Source organism: Nannospalax galili, unplaced genomic scaffold (assembly GCF_000622305.1).
Source record: "Nannospalax galili isolate Female #2095 unplaced genomic scaffold, S.galili_v1.0 scaffold52, whole genome shotgun sequence".
NCBI lineage: Eukaryota > Metazoa > Chordata > Mammalia > Rodentia > Spalacidae > Nannospalax > Nannospalax galili.
Genome location: NW_008334003.1, coordinates 7250171 through 7278085, shown reverse-complemented (window position 1 = coordinate 7278085; position 27915 = coordinate 7250171). Strand labels below are relative to the sequence as shown.

Here is a 27915-nt window from a genome sequence, read left to right as displayed (position 1 = left end):
GCGGCGGGAAGGGGCGGGGCCCGGCGGGAGGGCTGCGGTCGTGGTTCCCGCGTCCCCGGGGCGGCGGAGGCCCTGGCGGCGTCGAGTGGGTGAGTGAGGCTGACGCGTGGAGGCTGCTGTTTGGGGTCAGGCGTATGGGGCTGCTCCTCGGGGCTGAGCTTCTCCCTCTTCCCTGAGTGAAGGCGCCGTGGGGCTTGCAGCCCAGCGACGGGGTCATCGGCCTCGGGCTCCCAGTAGCTGTGGCGCTGAGCAGGGATGGGAACCGGCCTCCGCGCCCGCGGTCCTGGCTGATCCTCCTCTGGGGCCCAGCGGGAACCCGCACGTGCCTCGAGCCAGAGAGAGAAGCCTGGGCCTCGGGGTCCGGCCCGGCTCGCCGCAGCTCCGCGGAGCCCAGCGGGCGACCACCGGGAGCCCCGGCGAGGAGGAAAGCCGGGTGGGACGGAGCGGGCCTGCAGAATTTCAGTACAAGTTGGTGAGGAGTGCTGATGCCCGGTGAATGTGGGCGCAGTACTGGGCAGGGCGTTCTCCCACTCTGTGGGTTTTGACCCGGTTACTTCACAGCTCTGCGGTTACACAGACTTACTAGTGGAAGTAACCATTGTGACTTGGGCATCACTTGCCTGATGGTAATCAGTTGCAGAAAAAAGCGCACTGATTATGTGACAAGACAGGTAAATAAATCCCTGTTCACATTGTTCCCATCCATCACCGGTGGTGTAAAAAATGGGCACACAGTCTGTCTCAGATTAGTTTTACTTTGTAACAAAATTTTTTTTTTTAAAAAGGACTGGAAAATACTTTCAGATAGGATCTTTAGTCAACCTGGAAAACTAACATAATGTGAAAACAGCACAGAAAAAAAGACTATAATATATGGGAAACTAATAATGTGGAATCAGAATATCTGAAATACATTATCCCCTCTTCTGTTCAGAGGATATGTCAGAAGACCCCCCAGTGAAGCCGGAAACCACAGCTGGTACTAGTCTTTAGTACACGGTTGTATACTATACAACCAGATGTTATTTTTCTTTACATGCAGACATCTATGATAAAGTTTAAAAACTAGGTTCAATAAGCGATTAACAATAACTAATAATAGAACTATTATAATAGTGCTGTGATCTTTGTGTTTCAAAATAACTTACTGTACTTTCACCTTTGTTAAGTAAAGCCAGGATCACTTGAATACCAGCACTTAAGTACTTGGACACTTGGTCTGCTAACCAAGAGGACAGCAGAATCACTGATGGCAGATAGCATGTATAGCAAGAATGCGCTGGACTAAAGGAAGAGTCACATCCATGGGGCAGACAGCAGAAGATTTCATCACTCTGCACAGCATGCTGTGCTGTTTCAGGCTTGCAAATTATTTTCTTCTGGAAATTGTCATTTAATATTTTTGGACAAAGATTAATTCTAAGTACCCAAAACTTAAACTGTGGGTAAAGGGAAACTACAGTATTGTGTTACAGAGACACTGTTAGCCAGCACCTCCACTGAAAACTGCCACCCTGGGAAAATTCTGAATCAGTTGGAAATGCCACAAGATGACTATGCTCTTTTTCATATGAAACAAGAGAAGTTACTGATCACACTTAGATTGTACACTAACCAAGCATTTACCTGTTCCAGGAAACAGTTTCATACAACTTGAGTTAATAGTCTGTTTGGCTATGTTAGTCATCCAATATTTACTTCTAGAGAAAGAATGAATGAGTAAATAAGACTATCAAGTCTTCTCTTGAGCCCCAGGTTAATTGGTAATTCCAAGATGGTATGTTAGCCTGCCTGAGAAATTAGAATCTGTGAGAGATGACCCAGTATTGGTATCATGAATGTTCTATCTGAGTCTTGTCCGAACTTGAAAATTTATAAAGTATTACTACAAAGGATCTGGTCTTCCCAGTAGTTCACTGTCTTTACAGTGGTCTTGGTTAGCAGGTCTGACCCTGCTTCTCACTACTGGGAGAAATAAACAGAAAGCATTGTTACGAGAAGTGAGTGCCATTGATGGTCTAATTCTGCTTTGTAGCAGTGGACCAATCAACTTTTAAAATACAGCCTGGCTGTATGGAAACAGAGTCCTACAAGCTCCTGGGAACCTGCTCATATGATTCTATGGCAGTGTTAGCATACACAAGTCCCATGCAAACTCAGGCAGGAATAGCCCAACATAGAACTGGGAAAATGAACACCAGACCTCAATCTTATCTGAAGAAATATTGGCAACTGATTGCTGGTAGATGAAGAAGAGCTAATCTTCCTAAAACAAGGGACTCTAGATAGGCTGACTAGACTTAGTGGACAGACTTGCACTGGGGAATGGCTGGGGACACTGACAACCCATTGGGCCTTAACAGAGATGACCTCGAGTATATGGGCTCCAGGGGGTGTGGGGGGCTACTATGGGAGGGTGCCACTGGGGACAGGGGTATAAAGATGATTAAGGTTAAACGTTCTGTATGAAATACACAAAAAGTTTAAAAAAAAAAAAAACCCAGCCTAGAAAGACGTTGTTGATTTTTTTAAGCGAAGTTTTAAAGGAAAAGAAAAGGCTCAAACCTACCAGTCTGCAAACATTGCTAACATGCTAATTAACATAATCATGCTGTATAATATTTTGGAAGTATTGGGTAAACCCTCATGAACACTGTGCTTTGTTTATAGGAGTGGCAAGCCACCATCTCACCCAATTTGGATCCTGGCTTCCCTCCAAAGACTGGCTAATATTCGATTACCTTCCAGAGTAGCCAGCACTATATGGACATGAGATACAGGGATGAAAGTTTATTCGTTTTAAACTAATTTTTTTGCCACATATTTACATAGGTTTTCCTCACCAAAGATAACTTCAAGTGTAAGTAAAATCTTCAGCTTGTGTAATTGTGCTTGTCTGTAATATTTTATTTCTGGAGTTACAGTAATTTCTTCTTACTTCAATTACTTACATTCAACCACAGCCTGAAAATAATAAATACTAAATTCCCAAATTAACATCTTCTAAGTTTTAAACTGCATACCATTCTGAATAACATGGGACTGTCTTGCAGCTTTCTGTTCTGTCCCACCCAGGATGTGAATAATTTCTTTGTCCAGTGTATCCACATTGTTTGCACAATCTGCTTATTAGTCCTGAACTAGTCATCTGAGTTACAAGATTGGCATGGATTTAAGTAAACCCATTTTACTTAATTCAGGCCTCAAAGCATGGGGGTAGTGATATAAGCATCACTAAAGTTCTCAGCATATAAGGGGGAAAAAAACCTATGCTGTGTTGCTAAATTTATGGTAAGAATCTTCTGTGAAAAAGAAAGTAAAAAATTCTACTAGTCTTGCTGTTGTGCCACAGTGCATGGTAAACGTTTAATTAAGACGGAAACGCCATTAAATCTGTGGGTGGAAGACATAATCAGAAAACACATCTCGATCGTTGACAGCATGTTCTCCTAAAGCATTAAATGTGTTCAAGGCTTTCAGCAAAAGTTCTTCTGAAATGCTTGATGTCAAGCCATTTACAGGTGATTAAAAGATTCAGAAATCTATGTGGACTGGAAAATGCAAAACTTCATAGAGAAGCTGCAAGTCAAGTTCGTGAAGGACTTGCTAGCATGCCTGATGGAAAAGTGGAGATGTCCTGAAGGCTCCTGAGAAGTTAACAAATGAGGAATTAGAACCTGTCACCATCTACAGAGAGAGGAAGGGGAAGCTGAAACCAGACCTGCCGTACGGACATCAAGATTTGGTGAAGTGTGTGAAACTGCATAGGCATTAAAGGACAAGTTATGGAATGCAGTCCTCAGAGAGAGCACAGTATTGAAGCCACCTGAAGGATATCTTTTCTGCAGCAGCTCTGGATGAGTTAGAGAGACAGTAACTTCCAAATAAAATGTTCTTCCAAAAGATCTTGCCAGAAAACCTTTCAACTGTGGAGACTCGTGAATCATCAGTATTTCCTCCTGATCTGGCTACCAGTGTTGCCATACCTCAGTGATCCAGGATCACTTGAGACAGATGATCTTCCTCAGAAGAGCAGCAGTAGCCTAGGCGACCTCAGGGCCTCTGTCCTTCACTTCATCATATCATGTGGTCTGTACCATATGGTCAGTGCGATGTGGTCTGTATCGTGTGGTCTGTACTATCTCCATCATCCCAGAAAGATGAGTGAGTGAGTACAATCAGATATTTCAGAAAAGCCTGGTGTAGTACACGCCTTTCATCCCAGCACTCAGGAGGCAGAGTTAGATGGATCTTTTGAGTTTGAGTCTAGCCTGGTCTGCGTAGCAAGTTCCAGGTCAGCGAGGGCTACATAGTGAGACTGTCTCAACAAACAGGATATTTCAGAAAGACTCCACATTTATATAACTCATTATTATTCTGACACATTATTTTAGTATTGTTAATCTCTTTGTGCCTAATTGTAAAATACACCTTATAATAGGTAATGTGTAAAGAAAAGAATAGCATCCATATATAGCTTGACACTGCAGTTTTAGCATCCAGTGGGGGTCTCAGAATGTATCCCCTGAGGGTAGGAGGCAACTACTGTATTTCTTTTGGCAACATTTGAAGCTAAGCAATCCAACATGATCCTTACTCCGTTTTCTTTCTAATTAAGAGCGAAGCTAAGGGGCTGGAGAGATGGCTCAGAGGTTAAGAACACTGGTTGTTCTTGCAGAAGACCCGATTCAAATCCTAGCACCCACATGGCAGCTAAGAGCTGTCCGTAACTCCAGTCCCAGGGGATCCGACAGCCTCTTCTGACCTCCGCGGGCATTGCACAACACGGGTGCACTTACCTACATGCAGACAATACACACGTACACATAAAAATAATAAATAATAAAAAAAATTTTTTTAAAGAGTGAAGCTAAATAAAATTAATGGCATTTAATAGTTTAATTTTTGTAGTCAGGTAAAAAGTTTTCTCATAACTCAAGCAGATTTTGTAAGGCTTCAATACTGTTTTGATAAGTGCTTTTCAATATAGTGATGGAATATTTAGACTGTAATGTTGCCTTTAAAATTAATCACCTTTTCATTCAAAAAGAAAGAGTAAAAAAGAAATCTGTTTTCAATATAATTTTGTGGTTGGGTGCTCACTTATTTGTCACCTTGGCCCCCAATTTCCTAATGTCCGCTAGAACAGTAGCATCATTACACTTTCAATTCAAAGATGAACTTTTAAAATTGTTTCCAAAAATCAATATTTTAAACAAACTGTACAGCTTATATGTGCAATGGTCCCTTCAGACTACTAAGTTGACATATTAAAAGGTAAATAGTACCTAAGTGAATTTCCGAAATTAAAAATGAACTTTGAAAAACTGTCTTCGTGTTAAATTATTCCTGCCCATACTTAGAGTTAAGTGTTTTGCCAAGCTCTGCGTGCCTAATCACAATGATAAAAATATCCACTTAACATTTTAAAAATAGAAATTACTCCTTTGCATGACTCTAAACTCTCTTGATAAACTATAGATAATTTTTAATTTCATTTATTATTATTACTGTTGTCTGTGTATGCACACGTCACCACACCTATGTAGCAGTCTAAGGACAAATTGTGGGAATCCGTTCTGTCCTTGTACTATGTGGGTCCCCGTAATTGAACACAGGTCATGAGGCATGAAGGCAAGTGTCTTTACTGTTCAGCCATCTTCCCCAGTAGATAAACTTTTTTTTTTAATAACCACATGATTAGAAGAAACATTCCTTTACAGCTTTAACATATTCAATAACAATTTCCAGAGCAAAGATACATCTCTTTCAAAAGTGGCTGTAAATTTTTAGGTTCACAGTTGAATTAATACAGTTATACAGTATTGAACTCAGTATAAACCCTGTAAGATATAAAATTGGATAAGTTTTTAACCTTTAAAAAAGATCTTCATTTTATTTTTAAAAATACTGTTTCCTACAGAAAGACTTTTCTTTTTTTTTTTTTTTTTTTGGTCATTTTGAGACAGGGTCTCCCTGTAGCCCCAGCTGTTGTCCTGGAACTCACTATGTAGACCAGGCTGGCCATGTACTCACAGAGATCCGCCTGCCTCTGCCTCCCAAGTGCTGGGACTACAGGCGTGTGCCACCACGCCCGGCTAAAAAGACTTTTTAATGCTACTAACACTTAGATGTTTGCACATGCGTCTCTAATCTCTATGTATCTGATTATTACTAGTCACAGTCAGTTACACTTGGATCCTTGGCACCTGAGTATGAATATAAAGTCATCAGGTAGATTTTAATGGTACTCTTTATTACTTCTACTACTTAACATGAAGTAAATTTTTATGCTTCCTCTTCAAATATAACTTTGATTTTTTGTGTGTGTGTATATCATACAAAACATCCCAAAAAATCTTACCTATATACCAACTTCGCAAATGGCACCCTCCCATAGATACACTTTTTAAGTAAAGTGTTTTACATGGACATGCATGTTATAGATCGAGTATTCACTTCTAAAGCAATCCTGCAGGCAGAGATAGGTAGAGTGTAGATTAACGATTCACTTCCTCAAGTGCTGTGATGTATATAGATGCCACAATTTTGCTTTTTTTTTTCACTTTAAATCTTTGATTACAAGTCTTTGATTAGGGTATTTGCAAGAATGATTCATACAAATAGTGCTTAGCATTTATCCCTTGAAAGCAATACTTTTAGTGGATGAAAATAAACAAGTGGAGCCCTGGGTTTTAACTTAGCCATAAGCTTGTTTGTTCTTCTCTCGGTGTCTTATGTTCTACCTGCCCTAAACTGAAGCCTTTTTATTGTAGTAACTTAGTGTAGAACTCTCTTGGCAATGATAAAATGCTATCCTAGCCTCTTGACTGACACCGTTAGTGTATTTCCCTTGTCTTCCTGTTTTGGTATCATTTGAAGCAGTGATGTTGGACTTCCATATACCAATACCCAGAGCTCATGGGGGTGACGGGACTCTTCACTCTGTTGCTGCTGTTGTGTACGTCATGTCGCTCTAGCAGCCTTAAGGCATTTCTGCTGCTGTTTAATTCCTTTTCTAGGAACACCGGAAGAAAAGACACAGAGTGATGTAAACCAGCAGCAGTTTGTGCTCTCACAGTTCTAAAGGCTATAAGCCCAATACCGTATCGAGTGATTGTGGCCTCTAGGGAAGCCTCCTTGACTCCACTTCTTGGTGGCCAGGAGTCCTCGCCTTCTAGATGCATCATTCCAGGTTCTGCCTTTTGTCTTCAAGTGGCTTTCCTTTCGTGTCTGTTCACACTCCCCACCCCCTTTTTGCCGCAGCAGGCATTGGATCAGGACCCATTCTAACCTAGTATGGCCCCATCTTAACCTAACTAAACCCATTTGTAAGGTCACATTCACACACACAGTAAGGGTCTGATCATATCTTTGGGGGGAAAACAGTTCAGCCCAAGTGTCACCATCTCTAGCTGAGCCTTCCTCTTCCTGTTTTGTTGTTTTTCAGCTGCAATGTTTTGGGGACTAAGTATTCAGTCATATTAGAATACTGCATAGGCCTCATTTTAGAATACTGCATAGGCTAGGTATTTGGGAACAGTGAGGACTAGTTTTTAGTATGTAGCATTTTCCTAAGTTGTTTGAGGTTTGGATGGCTTTCTTTAAAATTGCTGATGCTAATTCCTAGTTGTCTGTGTCCCTGTTTAGATATCTGGAGCGTTTGGATAATGTGAGAGTTGGGATGCAGTGATGTCGACTATCTGCCCACCACCATCTCCAGCTGTTGCCAAGACAGAGATTGCCTTAAGTGGCGAATCACCTTTGTTAGCAGCTACCTTTGCTTACTGGGACAATATTCTTGGTCCTAGAGTAAGGCACATTTGGGCTCCAAAGACAGAGCAAGTACTTCTCAGTGATGGAGAAATAACTTTTCTTGCCAACCACACCCTAAATGGAGAAATTCTTCGGAATGCAGAGAGTGGGGCTATAGATGTAAAGTTTTTTGTTTTATCTGAAAAAGGAGTAATTATCGTGTCATTAATCTTCGATGGAAACTGGAATGGAGATCGAAGTACTTACGGACTGTCAATCATACTTCCACAGACAGAGCTTAGTTTCTACCTCCCCCTTCATAGAGCATGTGTTGACAGGCTAACACACGTTATTCGGAAAGGGAGGATATGGATGCATAAGGTGAGAGCGTTTTGAGCTCATTCCCGCTAATCTGGCCTCCCTGACATATTTAAGTTTTAAAACATTCTAGAATTTAAATTTAGTTAAAAAATTTTTAACTTAAATTTAGGGTTTAGAAATTATATGCAATTAGCTTCAGACAGCAACTGTTACTTTGTGTCTACTAGCTACAGACCTGGTCCCATGAAGGTAAACTTCTAAGACAAGATAGTAGTTGTGTAGTATAAGTGAGCAGTTGAAGCTTAGCAAAATTAAGAGATATTTGGGTCTGAATTTATTTTGAAAGATTTCACTCTAAATCCTTTTTATTTTTCTTTTACTGTGTGACCTTGTCTTTTACTTACTACTGTTCATAAGTATAAAAGTTCAGTACTTGATTCACAATCTGTCAGCCCAGTAGTCTTTGGTAACTTTAAATTTCTTCACCAAATTCTCAATTTTGTTAAATGAAGAGGATGGGCCAAATGGGATCTAGGTGTTTTGTTTTGTTTTTTTTTTTCTTTCAATTTGCAAATTTAGCTAAAGGAAATACTGTTTTCTCCTGATATTTATATTTCAGTATACTTGTGGCATATCTAAAGAGCAAATTTAATTCTTCCTATTTTCTGATTTAATACCAACCTGAAAGTCTACGTTATAAGAGAAAAGAGCATCTTTTAAAAGAATCGTTTTTTTTTTTTTCTCTCTCTATTTTCAGGCTTAACCTCTTTATTTCTCACATACTTAATGAAAATCATTTAGATTCAATAAACTTACCTGGGGGTTGGTAGCACAGGCCTGTAATACCAGTCCTCAAGGAGGCTGAAGCAAGAGGATTTGAGTTCAGGGTCAACTTGAGCTAAAAAGGACCTCCAAGTGAGACCCTGCCTCCAAAGGAAACAACTAGAACAAAAGGGTCTGTAAACCTCACATGCAAGTTGATGTTGCTTAATTTGGAAAGTCCGTCATTATTTTCCTTTTGAAACTGTGGGTGATGTTGGCGATTTTCTGCTAAATTGCCTCCTTTACTGCAGAGTAAAGGTTGTTTTGATTTGATCTACTGTTGTATAGGAAAGCATGGGTTTGTTAGCTTAATTTCTTGTCTTTATCTTTTTTCCCCCACCTGCAGTAGAAAGTATTTTTCTTATCAACTAAATGATGCCAGAACATACTTATATTGAGAAATGAGCAAGTATCATTTTTAATATTTTCTTTTCCTTAGGAAAGACAAGAAAATGTCCAGAAAATTGTTTTAGAAGGCACAGAGAGAATGGAAGATCAGGTAAGTGCAGATCACGTGTTGTCAAATACCATCTTTCCACCACATCGGTGTGTGTGTGTGTGTGTGTGTGTGTGTGTGTGTACATATGGCTGGTGGCTGCTTTTGTTAGGGCTTGAAGATGTGTTCATTTGACAGGAAGAACCTGAAAATGAACAGTCTTTATGAAGGCATATAGAATAAACTAAATAAAAATTTCTGTAGCCTAAATCTGAAGAATTAAATAAAGGAAAATGGTAATTTCATCTACAAATTAATACTTTGCTCTCCTGTTACAATTTGCAAAGAATAAGGTTGTGTTCATTTACTCAGAAAGAAGATGTTACATCCATATGATTCTTTTAAAACTGCTTCTGAAACTATTTTGTAGAGGGAACTGTAATGAGGAACACAAGCTTGCCCTTGAACTTCCCTCTGAGTGACAGGAACAGCTGTAAGCACATTTCTTTAAAGTCTGACTTATTTTTAAAACTTGGCACTTTACCTTTTATTCCATGGTTCAGTGTTAAAATCTGCCAGGAGCCGGGCATGGTGGCACATGCTTTTAGTTCCAGCACTCAGGAGGCAGAGGCAGGTGGCTCTCTGAGTTTGAGGCCAGCCTTGTCTACATAGTGAGTTACAGGCAAGGTGGAACTGCAGGGAGACCCTGTCTCAAAAAGACCAAAATCCTGCCAGGAATCTTCTTTATCCTCTTGCCCATTAGGCATCTAGTAGTGTTGACTGTAGGAAAAGCCTGAAGGCCCTCAGGGACTAGATAGTAGCGTCTGGGAAGCACAATGGCAATGAAAAGGCTTCCCAGGTAGAAATTAAGTGCACACCATTGCAGGGCAGCGCAGAGAATTTCCTCTGGAGGGGCCGTTCAGCAGAGGGGACGCTCCAGTGGGAAAGTAGCTTTCCAGACCACATGAAGTAATTCAGGGACATTGCCTGACTGTGGCGTGAGAGTTAAGAGCCTAGGCTGCTCGCTTATCAGTATGTGTTGAGTCATTTCAGCACAAGGGCATTAGGACCAAATAAATTCTGCTTTTAGTGGGATTTTTAAAATATTTTCTTTAAGTGTAAGACTGTTTTGCCTGCATGTATGTAAGTGCACCACATGAGTGCAGTGCCTGTGGAGACCAGAAGAGGGTGTCAGGTCTCCCGGAACCGGCGTTAACAATGGTTGTTAGCCACCATGTGGGTGCTGGGAACCAAACCCCAGTCCTCTACAAGAGCAGCCAGTGCTCTTAACTGCTGAGCCCTCTCTCCAGCCCTGAATTTTATGTTTTCAAATCAGAAACCTATACCTGCCTGTACACTTTTTAGGGCTCTTCTTTAAAAAGTCATCTTCACCTTCTATATCAAGAGGAAAGTATACTTAGGTTAAGCTAAAGATGTTAAATGGAAGCATTGTCCTGTAGGAGGAGTTCAAGTTAGAGAAATACAAGGAAAAAAAAAAGCCTGGGAGATTTTCTTCTAAAGCTTCTTCTGTATTTATTTATCCTTGTAAAAGTTTTTTGTTGAACTCCAGTGAGACTGTTCATTCACTCACAGGGAGGATAATGTCTGGGATCTCACATCCAAAATATTATATGAGCCTAAACCTGAGGGGGCATAAAATGAGCCCTTTCTGAAAAGGACAGTGCTTTCTCTTGGGCCTTTGTGTATCCCATCATGCACTTCTGCCAGCTTTATTGTAAACAGCCGCACTGCTTTGGGACTTGCTCTAAAACTTGTCACTGCTAGTTTTGGATGCTTATAATTGTTGTCTGACAGAATCACTTACTAAGGAAGGAAACTGTAGATTTTCGTTATTCTTGTTGGAGTGCATGAGTTCATTGTATTTGTAAACAAACATTTCAAGGATTACTTTAAAAAGCAGAAATGGCCAGGCATGGTGGTGCCTGTAGTCCTAGCGCTCGGGAGGCAGAGGCAGGCGGATCTCTGAGTTCAAGGCCAGCCTGGTCTACATAGTGAGTTCCAGGACAGCTGGGGCTACAGGGGAACCCTGTCTCAAAATGACCAAAAAAGAAAAAGAAAAGCAGAAATGGGCTGGAGAGATGGTTCAATTGTTAAGAGCACCTGCTGCTCTTCCAGAGGACCCCAGTGTGGTTCCCCAGCACCCACATTAGGCAGGTCACAACTCTTTTGTAACTACGGCTCCAAGGAAGTGCCCTCTTCTGGCCTTGACACATGTACACATATAGTGTTCACTCACACAGATAGAAGCACACACACATAAATAAAAAGTTTTAAAAGGGGGAAAATAATAAATGAATAAATAAATAGAAAGCCAAAGCAATGAAAGATTAGTGCTAGAGGTTATTACTACAAGATGAATCCAAATAATAAAAAGGTCTGTATCTGCACAGGGATTTATATCTTAAGATAAATTCCCCAAAGGAAGCAACGTGCATGATAAGGGGCTTTGAGAAAGCCCGTTAAGTTAGTTTTAAAAGTGAATTTAATTTTTAATATTTTTTTTGTATGTGTGTGGGGGGGGTTGCTAGGGATTAGACCTAGGGCCTCCCACATGGTAGGTAAGTGTTCTGTCATTGGGCAGCATGTATCCTCAACCCTTAAATTGAAGTTCTAATTTTAAATATATTTGAAGAGTTTAAATAAAATCATTTCATGAAATCTAAGTAAGTAAAGAAGAGTTACTGAACTGAATTTAGGTGATAGGTAATTTTTAAAAGCTGTATATTTTTGTGAATTTCATATATAAGTACTATATTTACATCATTTCTATCCCTCCATCTTCCCTTCCAATTCTTTCAAGATCCCCCTCACTATCAATTTCTTGTCCTCTTATTATTATTATTTATACATACACATATTTTATATATATACATATATATATACATATGCACATATATAATGCACTGGGTCTATTTAATACTGCTGGTGTATATGTGTGTTTAGGGCCAAGCACTTGGGATTAGATAACATCAGGGAGCTAATGTCTGGAGAAAACTGATTTTCCTTCCCTTACAATCCATTGATTGCTTATAGCTCTTCATCTGGAGGTGGGATGCAGAGAAATTTCCTGATCCAACTGGTAGTGTCATTATTCAGGTCTTGTTTAGGCGGCAGTGTTTTTGAGATTTCATGAGCACAGCTTCCTTGTCCTGTCTAGAGTATACTGTCTGTCAGCGGGCATCCTTGTCCTCTGGTTCTTACAGACGTTCCACCTCCTTTTTCCAGGGTGTTCCCTGAGCCTTAGGTGCAAGGGTTCCAGTTGGTGCTAGGCACCATATGGTGACTTATTTTCTGCATTTTGATCAGTTCTGGAACTTTGTAATTAGTCTCCATTTGTTACAAAAAGAAGTTTCTTTGATGAATGGTAAGAACTACACATATCAGTGACTAAGGATAGGTATTTAAAATATAGTAAGATGCTGCATTGGTTTAGGAAAGTGACAACAGTAGGTTCTCCTCTAGGGTCCGTGGCCCCTCCAGCCAGGGGTACTTGGCTATGTTTACAGTACCAGGAGTGGATTCCTTCCTATTGCATGATCTTAAGTCTTGTTAAACAGCTGTTGACTCCCCCATTTCCCCAAAATACAAGTGCCCTGTTGCACCAGTAGAGACTTCACTGGGCTGGTCGTTGCTGTGGTTCGTAGACTTTGCAGCTGGGTATGACAATTGATTGCTTTTCTCTCTTGGCAGCTTGCATAGCACCTTCCAATACTGCAATATGTAGTGTTAAAATACATTTAGTTCGGGGCTGCAGAAATGGCCCAGTGCTTGAGAGCATTGGCTTCTCTTCTGTTCCCAGCACCCATGTGACAGCTAACAGCCTTCTGTAACTCCGTTCCCAGGGATCCAGTGCTCTCTTCTGGCCTCCATGGGCTTTACATGACACAGGTACACTTATATACATGCAGGCAAAATGCTTATACACATAAAATAAAAATAAATTTAAAAAAATTAAATGTTGGGCCTGGAGAGATGGCTCAGTGGTTAAGAGCACTGCTGTTCTTGCAGAGGACCCAGGCTTGATTCCCACCTGCACAGCATTGCATGACATGGATGTACTCACATACATGCAGGCAATACACTCATATACATATAATAAAAATAATAAATAAATTTTTTTAATTCAATGTCTTAAGCTAAAGATTAATAGACACTTAATAATTTCAACATCTCATTTGGGCTGATCATAAGCTGATGGGGGATGCTGGTAGTGAATAAATAAAGTGTCATAGTCAGACACCACATTTATGCTATAAATTTGATTCCAGAAAATACACATTTCAAAGTTAAATTTGGAAATGTGGTAAATAGTAATACTACCTTGAAAGATCTCCAAAGGTGACTCATCTGTCTTACTAATTCTTAGTTTGTGTGATGATTTTGCTGTGTGTTTGGGTAGTTTATATCCCATTTTGAATGTGAAGGTTGGGTATTGAGAGGAGCCTCACTGGTGAATTACTTTCTAAGGATTTCAAAGTCTTCATGCCTGACTTACCTCATTTTTAAAATAAGCATAATGATGATGCCTCACAGACATGGCCACTCCAGTGGAGGAAATTCCTCAGTTGAGGTTCCCTCTTCAGGTGTGTCAAGGTGACAACTGATGCCAGCACACCAAGGATTTCCATCACAGGGAGTTATTCTTTGCCTCCATTTGAAATGTTCTTATTGCCTGGCTTGTCCCATCTTGGTGGTTTTCTCACTTTGTTCTGCTCTTTTCACAGGGTCAGAGTATCATTCCCATGCTCACGGGGGAGGTCATTCCTGTAATGGAGCTGCTCTCATCTATGAAGTCTCACAGCGTTCCTGAGGAAATAGATGTAAGAGCTGTGGAGGCATTCGTGCCTTCATTAATTCCCCAGAGTTATTCTATTTTGTTTATTAGTGATATTTTTGTAGTATGTATTTTATAATACTATTCATAAGAAGGGTTAGCCTAGGGGCTGGACAGATGGCTCAGCAGTTAAGAACACTTGGTTGTTCTTACAGAAGACCTGGTTCGAATCCCAGCACCCACATGGCAGCTAACAACTGTCTGTAACTCCAGTCCCAGGGGATCCAGCAGCCTCTTCTGACCTCCACGGGCACTGCACAACATGGGTGTACTTACCTACATGCAGGCAGTACATGAATACACATAAAAAGAATAAATTAAAAAAAAAAAAAAAGGATTAGCCTCAAACAAGGAAGCATACATAAAATCCTGAATTTTCTGACCAAACAAGATTTTCTTTTTTATTAAAATGTATTCTGATTTAAGAAAAATTAGTTTGTTTCACTTCTTCTCCACTTCTGTTATTTCCTAAAATTGGGCAAGTCCGGACTGTATAGAAACAGTTAATATTGAATGGAATAGGTTTTGAAACAAAGAAATAAAAGAATATACAAATTAGGGCTGTCAGTGGAAGTCTTATTTCATTCACTAATTTCATTTCCTTGATCATTTGTTAAAGGCATTTAAATCACACATTTTGTAGGTATAGAGCTATCTTTAGGCACTATTCTTTTTTCTTTTTTTTTGAGACAGGGTCTCCCTGAAGCCCCAGCTGGCCTGGAACTTGCTATGTAGACTAGGCTGGCCTCCAACTCACATCCGCCTGTCTTTAGGCACCATTCTTAATGCTGACTTTGGCATTATCCTTGGTCTCCTGAGTTTGATAGCTCAGAAGAGGAAGTCGTAAAAATGGTTGTTCAACCTGCCTGACCACCTTCTCCTTTGTTCTGAAGAGGTTATGGTGTAATGCACAGCATTGTTTTATGGGTATCCTTGATGCTCAGAAATGAGAGTGGTGTATCATACTGAATCTAGACCTCAACACTCATTGTTACATGGTCTTTCAGCACTGTGTTATAGGCAGACTTAATTTTTTTTTGGTATCTTTTAGATAGCTGATACAGTACTCAATGATGACGACATCGGCGACAGTTGTCACGAAGGCTTTCTTCTTAAGTAAGAATTTTGTCTTTTTCTGAAAGCTGAGTAAACACATACAGAGCTTATGCTCACCTATGACAAGATCTTGAAGGAAAAAGATAACAAAATCCCTGTGTACTCAGGTTATATAGGGATAGCACTGCGTATTTCAACAGATGCTTGCATGCATGTTGTTTTTCACCCATACATGGTAGAGCTGATGTTGCTCCTTTACTTTTAAAGAAGCTGAGTTTCTAGTGCCCAGAGCAGTTTTTGTCTTCTGGCTCAGGTTTCTTCTTGTGTTTCGCATTAAAGCTAACCCTACAAAACCTATCAAATTGAGTTACAGTGTAGACTTGTGTAAATTCTTTAGGTGTAGAAATTGAAATCCTTCATATTTTGTGCTGATATTTTCCATCTAACTGTGGAATTTAGTACTTAAGAGTGTGGGCTCTAGAATCAGTTACAGCTGTGTAACCCTGGGCACTACTTTCCAAAGCTGCCCTACCCCAAGTCTTTATCTGTAAAATGGGAGTAACGGTAGTGCCTATTTTGTAGGATTGTTGCATTGTGTGTCTAGCACATGTAGTCACTTAGTGGCCAATAGCTAGCTTTTTCTATTCATGTTTCTTCTAAAAAATATGAGCAATGGTAACCTGAATAGAATATCCAGTATTCATTGAGTGCCTATGTGTTAGTCTAGTGTTCTCCAAGTATACCTCCTCTCCTAGTCTAGCATTCCTTTACACTTGCACATAACCATGAGCTTTTGTTTGTAAAAATGAAAAGTGAAAGAATAAATGCTTCCTTCTTTGTCTGAATTCTTTTCCTTGAGGCTCTTAATGAAATGTCAGGTGTGAGAAATGGTTAACCTGAAGTCTTAATGGTGTGAATCAGAAGCATTTTAGTCTGCTGATGTCTGCTGTTCATACATTGTTTTCAATTCCTTGTCTTTAAATAAATTACTATAAAAATAATGAGATTTTACTAACTGGGTTGTCTTAAGACTCAAATAAAGCCGTATATAGTGGCATGCACCTTTAATCCCAGTACTCAGGAGGCAGAGGCAGGCAGATCTCTGTGAGATTGAGGCCAGCCTGGTCTACATAAGTTCCAGGCCAGCTGGGGCTACCAGGAGACCCTATCTCAAAAGGCCAAAAAAAAAACAACAAACAAACTCAAATAACAGAATGTCTGTGGAAGGTCCCTAGAACATACAGTTTTATGCAAAAAGAGAAAACGTCCTGATAGCTTTGGTGTTTATCAGTGACACTCTTTTGAGTTGTTGGAAGCTCACTTACTCTCTAAGTTTGTGAAATTGTTTTCCACCCAGTGTGTTCAGTCTGTTTTCTTCAACCTGCAGTGCCATCAGCTCACACTTGCAGACCTGTGGCTGTTCTGTTGTAGTGGGCAGCAGTGCGGAGAAAGTAAATAAGGTAATTCATTTTACAGTCCAATGTGATCTGACTGCTGATATGCTAGTGTATCTTGAATTATCATTGAAATGTTGGGTTGCAATTGAAATGGCCTAATATAAGGAGGCAATGTAACTTTACCAAATTGTTCTGACATCTTCTGGCAAAAATGACTGTAATAAACTGAATAAGAATTCAGTTACCACTTTCATTTTGATAACTGATGACTCCCAGTTGCATGTAAAATGTTTTGAGAAAAAATTTTAGATGAGATATTAAAATTTTTTTTCTTCTATATCCCAGTTTTTTTTTTAATCTGAGTTCACCTATTAAACAAATTTTATTGAATATGTGGGGCAATAGGAAACGATATTAGTGAATATAACTGTGAGGTAGAGTGGATATACATGACTTTAGAGTAAAACAAATATTTGAGCGAGGCACAATGGTGCATGACTTTAATCTCAGCCAGAGCTACATAGTGAGGCTCTATCTCAACAAAAACAGTCCAAACCAAATAACAAACAGCATAACCTCACAGCTATTTCAGAGTAGCAGAAGGTAAAGCTCTGGCTGACCTAGAATTTGCTTATAGTCTGTGCTGGCCTCAAACAGAGATGCCCCTGCCTCTGCTTCCCAAGTGCTGAGATTAAAGGTGTGTACCATCATGCCTGGCTCAAATATTCTACTAGGTTATTATTTCTAACTGAAATAAATATTTCACGGTCAAATAACGGAGATCGACCAAGCATTACACCTTCCGTTCAGAGGAGAGCAGTTCTCTCTGTTCAGATGTAGCAGATGCTGACATACCTGCAGCTGAGCACTATTTCCTGAACTTAATTGTCACAATATCTCTTTCTAAGTTTAAGTCAGTGTTACATCCAGTGGACTGTTGTACATAACCAAGGAATGCTTGTTACTCAGGAAGTATTTTGGGGACAGCAACATAAATTTCTTTCATAAGCAAACAAGGGGCTTTTTACTTCACATTTCAATGCTCAAATCTTTTTTTCCCTAGATAGTGAGAACTCTGTGCCTTTTTCTGACTCCAGCAGAGAGAAAATGCTCCAGGCTGTGTGAAACAGAATCATCCTTTAAATACGAATCAGGGCTCTTTGTCCAAGGCCTGCTAAAGGTATACTTGTCATTTATCCTAAGTGAGACTTATTGTTAAAATAATACTTGAGAGTCTTTGTAAAGTGCATTAAATATTAGTATTTCATGTATCTTGTTTTTTATATGTTCAGGGATTGACTTCTTTTACATCATTCTAAACATGGAGTATATGTTCTGTGGATTTATATTTCACCATGAAACACCTTGAAATACTGTTTATTTTCTACATGGTTCCCTCAGGCTGTGTGTGTCTAGCCTCAATATTTTCTTTAAATACATGCTTGAATTAGCTTTGGCACCTCTAAAATGGCACTGTTCTTTTTTTTTTTTAACTGGAGATTTGAATTTTTTTTTTTTTAATGTGTATGAGTGTATTGCCTGTATGTATCTAAGTGCATCCCTGTCATGCAGTGCCTACGAAGGTCAGAAGAGGGCATCAGATCTCCTGGAACTGGAATTACAAATGGTTGTTAGACACCATTTGGGTGCTAGGAATCAACCTGGGTCCTCTGCAAGAGCAGTCAGTGCTCTTAACCACTGAGCTATCTCTCCAGCCTACCCCCCCCTTAAAAAAATTTTTTTTGAGGTTTGAATTTCCATATGACAATTTTGTAGTTATATATCATATTCATTTAGTTTTTAAAGTATAGGAAAAATGTGTTTGTACATATATTTAAAATTTTTATTTTTAATTGAGTTTACTTTTCAGAAGCAAAACAGGTAAATGCAAATTAGCAATTAAAAAAAATAATTTCAGCCAAGCATGGTGGCGCACACCTTTAATCCCAGCACTCAGGAGGCAGAGGCAGGCAGATCTCTGTGAGTTCGAGGCCAGCCTGGTCTACATAGTGAGTTCCAGGACAGCTGGGGCTACAGGGAGACCCTGTCTCAAAAAGACAAAAAAATAATAATAATAATTTGATGAAAACAATTTTTCCTGGCAAGCTCTGGGTTTGATTGAAAAATGAAAAACCCTATCTCAAAAGGAATAAGACTTGGTGGTTAAGAGCACTTGTTACTCTTACAGAAGATACAGGTTTGGTTCCCAGAACCCACATCATGGCTAACAGCCATACACTAGTTCTATGGGAGCTGACGCCCTCTTCTGTCCTTCACGGGCATTGCACATATATAGTGCACTTAGGTACATGCAGGCAAAACACTCATGCACATAAAATAAAAATAAATAAATAAATAATTTTAGTTTTATGAAAAAGAACAAGGTACCAGAATAATCAAGGAAAATTCCTGACATCAGCCTCAAGCCTCCACACGCATGTGCATACATATACAGCTGGTGACACTATTGGGAGGTGGTGGAAACTTGGAGCATTGTAACCTCGTTGGAGGAAATAAGTCATTGGAGGTGTGCCCTTAAAAGGCTAGTTTGGGAACTGGCCTGCACTCTCACCTCTGTCCATCCAGGGTGCCATAAGGTGAGCAGCTTTGCTTCATCCTGTGCTCCTGGCCTCGTGGGCCCAAAGTAAGGGGCCTGAAACTGTGTGTCAAAAGAAGTCTTTCTTTGTTCAGTTGATTTCCTCAGGTATTTTATCACAGTGACAGAAAGCTGATTAACACAGACCCCGAGAAAACAAAGCATTCTTAAGCAAAAAGAACAAAGCTGGTAGCATAATACCCGACTTCCAGACACACTGCACACCAGTGGGACAGAGTCAAAATACGGCAGAAATCCTGTTAGAGTTCACTGATTTTTGGCAGTTGCACCAGAAAAAAGACGGTCTCTTTCATGAGTGCTTCTGGGAAAACTGGACGTCCTGTGTGGAGGAATGAAAGCAGATTGCCTGCTTACCGCACACAAGTCAGAGTGGATCAGATCCTGAAACCTGAGACTCCAGACATGAAACTATCAAAGAACATGTATGAGAAATACTTAGGGACATTGATCCAGGCAGCTTTCTAAAAAAATAAAGCTCTAAAAGCATAAGGAATAAAACCAAAAATTGATAGTGAGGTTACATTAAACTAAAAAGCTTTTACACAAGAAAACAGTCAATAGTGAATGAAAAGACAGCATACAGAAAGGGGGACTATATTTGTGAATAGTTTATCAGATGGGTTCATATACCATCGCAACAGAAGAAAAAGACGGGGATCTGATTTTAAAATGACCAAAGAGACGTCTAAAAAATATGAAAATGACTAGCAAATATATGAAACCATGCTGTCCACCACTACTAAGGAAACTCCAATTAGAACCACAGTAAGATATTATCTTGCTCCATTTAGATGCATGTAATAAAAAAAAAAAGACAAAACATAACAAGAACAATACTTTCAAGAACTATGGTGGAAGGAGAGCTATCACACATTGTTGATGAGAATGTAAATTACTAGTTTACAATTATGGAAAACAGTATGGGGTTCTTAAAATAGTAGTAGTAGTGTATGCACCTGGAATACACAGGACCATGGTTCAACCCCTAGCACTGCAACAGACAGAGCTGGCATGATTCAGCTGTCCCACTAAATCAGATCCCTGCTTTTTTTTTTTCTGTTGAGATACTTACATTAACCCATCTGATACATCATTCACAAATATTTTCTCCCATTCTATAGGTTGTCTCTTCGCTCAGTGTACTAAAACCAACATGTGGGTAAAACACCTGCTGTTTTGTTGTTTTGTTTTGTTTTGTTTTGTTTTGATCTTTTTGAGACAGGGTCTCCCTGTAGCCCCAGCTGTCCTGGAACTCACTATGTAAACCAGGCTGGCCTTGAACTCACAGAGATCTGCCTGCCTCTGCCTCCTGAGTGCTGGGATTAAAGGTGTGCACCATCACTGCCAGCTAATTCACCATAACTGAAGCATGGGATCAGTCTAAGTTTTTTTTCCACAGATAACTGGATAAATATAATGGTGCATGTGTGTATAATGGAATATTATTCAATCATGAAAGGAACACCTGCCATTTGCTAACAACCTGAGTGAAACTAGAGGACATAAGTGAAATAAGCCCGAAGCAGAAAGATAAATGCTGTGTATTATCATTTATATGTAAAAGCTAAAACATGGGTTTCATGGAAGTGCAGGATAAAATAGGGGTTACCAGAACCTAAAAGGGGTGTTGAGGAAAGATTAGACAGATGGGCTTAGGGCTGCAATTGCAATTATGTTTGATAGCCCTGTAGAATAGCTATGAATGACAACCTCATGTGTTTTTCTGTTTTACTTGTAGGTGGTGTGTGTGTGCAAGTGTGTGCACATGTGTGCACTTATGTGCAGGTGTGTGCACATGTGGAGGGCAGAGGTTGATGTGGGGTCTTCTTCCATTGCTCTACACTATATTTTTTGAGATAGTCTCTCAGTGAACCTAGAGTTCACTGTTTGGCTAGGCTGGCTGGCCAGGGAGCCCCTAGGATCCACCTGTCTCTGCCTCCCCTGAACTGGGGCTATATGTGCAGGTTGCTGCACCCTGCTTTTACATGGGTGCTAGGGACTGAACTCAGGGCATCATGCCTACATAGCAAGCACTTTGTCCACTAAGCCAGCTCCCCAGCCCCAATTGTATTTTTCATAATAGTTAGTAAAGAGGGTTTTGAATATTCCCAGCAAAAGGAAATGATAAATGTCCGGGGTAATAGATATGTCAGTCTGATTGAATCATTTTGTATGTGTGTACTGAAATGTCACACTGTGCCCCATAAATATGACAGTGACTATGTGTCAAAATTATATATGGGTGTTTTCGAGATATCCCAGACTGGCCTAGAACTCAGGTGATCCACTTGAACTTCCTGAATGCTAGGAATACACACATACACACAGACACACACACACACACACACACATTTCAGTGGTGCGGTTGTTGCTTACTAAGAATGTGCAAGATCCTGATTTCATTTTCTGATAACCTGCCCCCGCCAGAAGTCAGCCTTAGGGTTTCCTACATCACTAAAGGAAACACATTTCTCATTTTAATTTTGCAAATGTGGACATTAGTACCTCTTCTTATTAAAGGCATAAAGAAGTACACAGTGTGTTCAGTTCCTCAGCATCCTCTCATTTAATTATGTGTTCTCAGAGAGCCCTGTACCAGAGAGCCCTGCGCAGTGGAAAATGTGAAACTCTGAGTTAGTGAAAAGCTCAGAGTTCTCCGTGGAAATCCAAGTTGTATAGCTTTCCAGAAAAAAACCTTGGCATTATACAGTGATTATCACAGCCTTTTAAGAGCAAAAGAGACTTAGACAGCCTCTCTGTTGTATTCATGCTGCTAGGCACGGTGCCTTCTACACAATGGGCGTTTTGTTACGTGGTAACTGACTGCCCAGCTTACTAGAAAGAACTTACAAAAACATACTTGGGGTGGCTCAGCAGCAAAGAGTACATACTGCTCCTGCAGAAAACTGGAAGTTCAGTGCTCACCACTCGTATCAGCTGGCTCACTGCCCATGCAGGCAAAACATAAAAATAAGTAAAATCTTAAAAACTTTATCACTAAGACTTTGAAAAGTACTGAGAAATTTCTTAGAATAAAACCAATGCTAGATTTAAAAAAAAAAGTGTGTGTGTGTGTGTGTGTGTGTGTGTGTGTGTGTGTGTGAGATACGTACGCACATATGCAAGCACATGATGTGCCACACGTTAGAGGACAGCTTGTGGAATTCTCTCCTACCATGTGGGTTCTGGGGATTGAATTTAGGTCCTCAGGCAAGGCAGCAGGTACCCTTATCCATTAATCCATTTTACCAGCCCCAGATTTTTTTATTATTATTGAAACATCGCCCCTCTCATTTGGCATGTGGGACAGTTTTCTTTTCATTTTGACAGGATTCAACTGGAAGCTTTGTACTTCCCTTCCGTCAAGTAATGTATGCTCCATACCCCACCACACACATAGATGTGGACGTCAATACTGTAAAGCAGATGCCGCCCTGTCATGAACATATTTACAATCAGCGCAGATACATGAGATCAGAGCTGACAGCCTTCTGGAGGGCCACTTCAGAAGAGGACATGGCTCAGGACACCATCATCTACACAGACGAAAGCTTCACTCCTGATCTGTATGTGACATTCGGCCCTAGGTGTCAATGTTAACCAATATGAAACTTTGTCTCTTATCAGTAAAGACAAAACAAGTTGCATTTAATTTTTTTATCTTCATTTTTTTTCTTAATATTTCATTTTTTTAAATATTTCCCCTAAAATAGGTTAAGATTAGCCCTTAAATACTTAACAAATACTGGCTGGACGTGGTGGCGCACACCTTTAACCTCACCACTGGGGAAGCAGAGGCAGACAGATCTCTGTAAGATCAAAGCCAACTGGGGCTACACAGAGACCCTGTCTCAAAAAAAAAACAAGGGTCTGGAGAGATGGCTCTTCTGACCCCTGGGCACTGCACAACATGGGTGCTCTTGCGTGCATGCAGGCAGTATACTCATACACATACAAATAATAAATTTTTAAAAAGACTCATGTTACTATTAGCGTGTTTTGAACAATATTGACTTTTAATTTTCAGAGGTTTTGGTTTTTGTTTGATTTTTGTGGTGCTGAAGTTCAGACCAAGGGATTTACACACGTTGAGCAACTGACCTACCACTGAGCCACATCCCAATATTTTTAATTTTAACCTTTTAAAATAAGTTCAGTCACTAGAAATAGCTTTTTTTTTGAGACAAGGCCTCCCTATAGCCCCAGCTGACCTGGAACTCACTATGTAGACCAGGCTGGCCTCTGCCTCTCAGTGATCTAGACTGTTCTGTCTTGCTTTTCATTTATCTTACCTTAATAAATGTTACCTTTTCCCTCTGACCTGAAGACAATAGCCTAGGGAAGATGAAGGGGGAAATGAAAGGGGTTAGGTGTGAGAGGAAGCAGGAGGAAAGGAGGGTTAGGTGTGAGAAGAAGCAGGAGGAAGGGGAGGGTTAGGTGTGAGAGGAAGCAGGAGGAAGGGGAGAGTTAGGTGTGAGAGGAAGCAGGAGGAAGGGGAGAGTTAGGTGTGAGAGGAAGCAGGAGGAAGGGAGGGTTAGGTGTGAGAGGAAGCAGGAGGAAGGGAGGGTTAGGTGTGAGAGGAAGCAGGAGGAAGGGGAGAGTTAGGTGTGAGAGGAAGCAGGAGGAAGGGAGGGTTAGGTGTGAGAGGAAGCAGGAGGAAGGGGAAAGGGGGGATTAGGTGTGAGAGGAAACGGTACATGCTGTGTCCTAGGTGCTGTGCTGACTCTGATTAGTGCAGCTGGACATGTCTGGGCTTTGCTCTGATCACTGCCAATACAGTCATACTGCTGACGTAGTCATGCTTTCTTGTTCACTTGTTCACATTACTGCATGTGGCGAGTCTTGGTGTAAACCTAGAGGTCCTGATGTTGCCCTTATCATCTAGGTTTATTCCTCAATCCCACTTACATGTTTCTTAGCATTTACCGTTGATTGCTTTTGGCCTCTGGTGATAGTGTTGGTGTGCTTATTTTTATTGCTGGTTTGATTTTTGAGATAGAAAAGATTGGTGATTTTCTGTCTTAATTACGTAAGACTCCTAACTTCACTTTGTAAGGTGAGAGTTCTGAAGCAGATTGATAGATACGTACATACCTTTCCTCGGTATATTCTGCTTATACTCCTTAGAAAAAATAATTGCCTGTGGCCTGACAGATGCCACTAATGTAGCTTTGAGTTAAAATGAGTGTGTGTGTGCGTTTTGTGTATGTGCTGAATATGAACCCAGGGCCTCATGCAAACGAAGTATGCATTCTACTACTAAACTATACCCCCAGCCCCTGAATATATATTTTCTCTCCATACACATACAAATATACACATCTATATTCTTACATATCTGTTTTAAAAAGTTTGAAGTATTGACTGGAGTGAGAGGTTGTGGAAAGTAAACTTACATAGTCATTTCAACATTTGGACTTTTTTCTTTTCTTCATAGGAATATTTTCCAAGATGTCTTGCACAGAGATACTCTAGTGAAAGCTTTCCTGGATCAGGTAAGCAAGACACCAGCCATTGCCAGAGTAAATGGCATGATATGCTTTCTTTTAAAATATGTCCCACAATTCTGGAGGCAGAGGCAGGCGGATCTCTGTGAGTTCAAGGCCAGCCTGGTCTACATAGTGAGTTCTAGGCCAGCTGGGGCTACACAGAGACCCTGTCTCAAAAAAGACCAAAAAATAAAAATCAAAATAAACTATTTCTCACAGTGCCTATATAATACATACAAAATACTGTAGAATTAAGTCCTGATCTTTGGAAAGTGCGTAAGAGCCTTTCTGAAGTCTCCAAGTGAGTTTTCCTCTTGAATTGTTAATGGGGAACAGCCTGCATAGCAACAGCATTTCCCCTGCTGGTAGCCACTTCAGGTTCTGCCCTGCATCTCAAGAACTGTTTTATTTGAAGAAGAGGAGTATTCATTATTTGCTTTGATTGAACAGAAAATATTTTTTTTAATTACTATACTGCTCTTTAAATTATGGCATCTTTAGTGTCTCATTTTTTAAGATATCTACTCAATTACACATTCAAAGAAGATGGTAGATTATATGGGACTTATTTCTTAATGTAACCAGAGCTTTGCCGTAATATCATTCTGGGAATCCTGCCAAGATTCTAAGTCATAGATGTAGCTTCAAAATAATGTGATCCTCATGTTACCTAGAAATGTTGGATCCTCATCTGTGTGGTCTGTGACATCACAGAATTAGAGAACAGTCCATAGTCATGTAATTCCATGTTTCTCAAGATGAGATAAAATCCCTTTCATTCTCCACCCCCACATACATAAACACAACATGAAATAATTAACATGATGAGTTTTTCATAGTTAAAATAAGCAATGACTTTTGATGGAGCGTGCAAAAATCTGAATGCATTTTTCAAAATAAAATAGAAAATCTCAAAAACTTTCAAGAGTTTCCAAATCTGTGCCATGACCACATTCCTGCCCTTTGGGAAGCCAGGGAAGTGGCTCTACTGTCTGTTGATCCTGCCAGCACTGTCAAGAAAGCATGCTGCATATAAAGACGCAGAGAACTGCGTACTGACAGGCTCATTTCCTGCAGGTCTTTCATCTGAAACCTGGTTTATCTCTCAGGAGTACTTTTCTTGCACAGTTTCTACTTGTTCTTCACAGAAAAGCCTTGACACTAATAAAATATATAGAAGATGATACGTGAGTAAAACTCCATCAAGGAAAACCTTTGTACGTTATAAGTTTTTGTTGTCCCTTTGGACATTTTCTGTATTATGATGTTTGGTTTGTTTTCTGTTTTTCATTATTTATAGGCAGAAGGGGAAAAAGCCCTTTAAGTCTCTTCGGAACCTGAAGATTGATCTTGATTTAACAGCAGAGGGCGATCTTAACATAATAATGGCTCTAGCTGAGAAAATTAAGCCAGGCCTACACTCTTTCATCTTTGGGAGACCTTTCTACACTAGTGTTCAAGAACGAGATGTTCTGATGACTTTTTAAAAGTGTGATTTGTTACGACTTTCTCATCTCAGTCATGGTCGCTCCTAAAGTAGCTCAATGACGTGGAAGTCTCATCCCCAGAGTCCTGCTCAGCAACTGCAGTGAAAGCTAGGTACATTACACCTGTCACAGCGTCTCTAAGGGGATACCAGCTACATTGTCAAACTGAATGTCTGTTTTTCTAGATGTATTCTTTTAGGGACTTAAGTTTACAATTATAGTAAATACTGTTACTGTCTTTTAAAGATATGCTAGGATATAAACTTGACCTAACAGCTGTTTTTGAAATTTATCGTGGTTTACATGTATCAAAGTAAAACTTAGTAGCTTTTACAGATCCATGTGGTGTGTAGGATTACATTTTTGCAATCAACTGAAACTTAGAGTGTTTAAGTTTTCAATTCTACAGAAAGGAACTACAAATTAGTTTTTGGAAGAAGACATTGATCCAGAGGATTGTTAGCTCAAGTTGCCAGATCTTGCTTAGTCCTTTGGATTCGGTCTGTATAGACATGCTGAATGGTTGTGTGTGGTCCCACTTATGGTGAAACACAGTGTGCTATTTGTTTCTTGTTGTTAATATCCCATATATATATAAAATAAAATAAACCTCTGTCCAAGAAAATACAGAGAATGGCATAGTGGCATTTTGTTTTAGTAGTTGTTACCAACTTTTTTTTTTTTCAGTCTTTTTGAAACAGGGTCTCCCTGTAACCCCAGCTGACCTGGAACTTGCTATGTAGACCAGGCTGGCCTCGAACTCACAGAGATCCGCCTGTTACCAACTTTTAAAAATTAATTTTCATTATTTTTGAGCCAAGTTAAAATGTGCACCTCTGTGCCTTTCCCCCCCCCCCTTTGAAATAAGAATTTCTTGGAAGAGGGTCAGGGTGAAGGTCATTTCCGTCTTGTCTTGCAGAATCTGTCACGTACCTGCTTTAGCGGTCATTAGAGAAAACCTGAATTACTAAGATCTTTTTTAAAGATCAGAAAATAGTTTCTTGTCTTCTTCCTCATATTTCTGCCCATATTTTTGAGGTGGTTGCCATGTTCCATGCATCCCATAAAGACAGCAAGAGAAATTTTACTGAAGTAAATTTTACTAGGTGCTACTTTGGCAGAACTCAGTGGTCTGTTTCTTTTGTTCCCTTCGTGTTTGGACCATGGCTGGCTGTGAAGTAACTGATCCATGTAGCCTGTGCTAGAGCAGTGTTGGTGCTGGAGTGTACACAAACTCAAATGTTTTCACTTAATACTGTGGACTTAACGTGAAAGGGAAAATATATTTAGTGTTTTAAAAAGGGATACAGTGAGCCTTTTCCCTCACCAAATTTAGCAAGTAAAACATGTTGTATTCTGAAAGATCATAGGAGCTTTGACATTACACATCAGAAAAAATGTAGATATCGTAATTTCTGAACACACTGAACAAGATGATTTATGAGCTGCAAGTGACTTAATCGTGATAGAATGTGTAGATTCTACCTTTAGTGTCCTTTACTCGATGCTTTTACCTACTAGAGTCTTATCTAAGTGCTAATTATTTTCTTTGATGTTTTACTGTATTGTTATATAGACTGTAAGTTGTACAGTGAAGTAAGTTATTAAAGCATGTGTGAACACTGTTATGTATCTTTTCTCCTAGATGGAGAATTTTGAATAAAAATGTCTTTAAACTTT

General features: G+C 39.9%; 1 protein-coding gene across 5 annotated transcripts; it reads left to right on the top strand.

Moving 5' to 3' along the window:
• C9orf72 (C9orf72-SMCR8 complex subunit) lies at positions 1 to 27915 on the top strand. Of its 5 annotated transcripts, none has more exons than XM_008828961.3 (12): positions 1 to 89; positions 7023 to 7195; positions 7651 to 8136; positions 9338 to 9397; positions 14080 to 14175; positions 15241 to 15305; positions 16633 to 16705; positions 17706 to 17822; positions 22590 to 22825; positions 24697 to 24754; positions 25826 to 25935; positions 26049 to 27915. In XM_008828961.3, the coding sequence occupies exons 3-12, from the start codon at positions 7693 to 7695 to the stop codon at positions 26233 to 26235; spliced, it is 1446 nt and encodes a 481-aa protein (XP_008827183.1). In that variant the 5' UTR covers positions 1 to 89; positions 7023 to 7195; positions 7651 to 7692; the 3' UTR covers positions 26236 to 27915. The 5 variants fall into 5 exon arrangements, with proteins under 5 accessions (XP_008827183.1, XP_008827184.1, XP_029417402.1 ...); XM_029561541.1 differs by lacking the exon at positions 1 to 89 and adding an exon at positions 2520 to 4168; XM_029561540.1 differs by lacking the exon at positions 1 to 89 and adding an exon at positions 2671 to 2860.

Bases quoted from the DNA above. Each gene is read 5' to 3' on its own strand.
- C9orf72 (XM_008828961.3), top strand. From the start codon at position 7,693: ATGTCGACTATCTGCCCACCACCATCTCCAGCTGTTGCCAAGACAGAG. The intron at 16,706-17,705 runs GTAATTCATTTT...TTTTTTCCCTAG, and splicing joins GTGCGGAGAAAGTAAATAAG to ATAGTGAGAACTCTGTGCCT. The intron at 25,936-26,048 runs GTGAGTAAAACT...CATTATTTATAG, and splicing joins AAATATATAGAAGATGATAC to GCAGAAGGGGAAAAAGCCCT.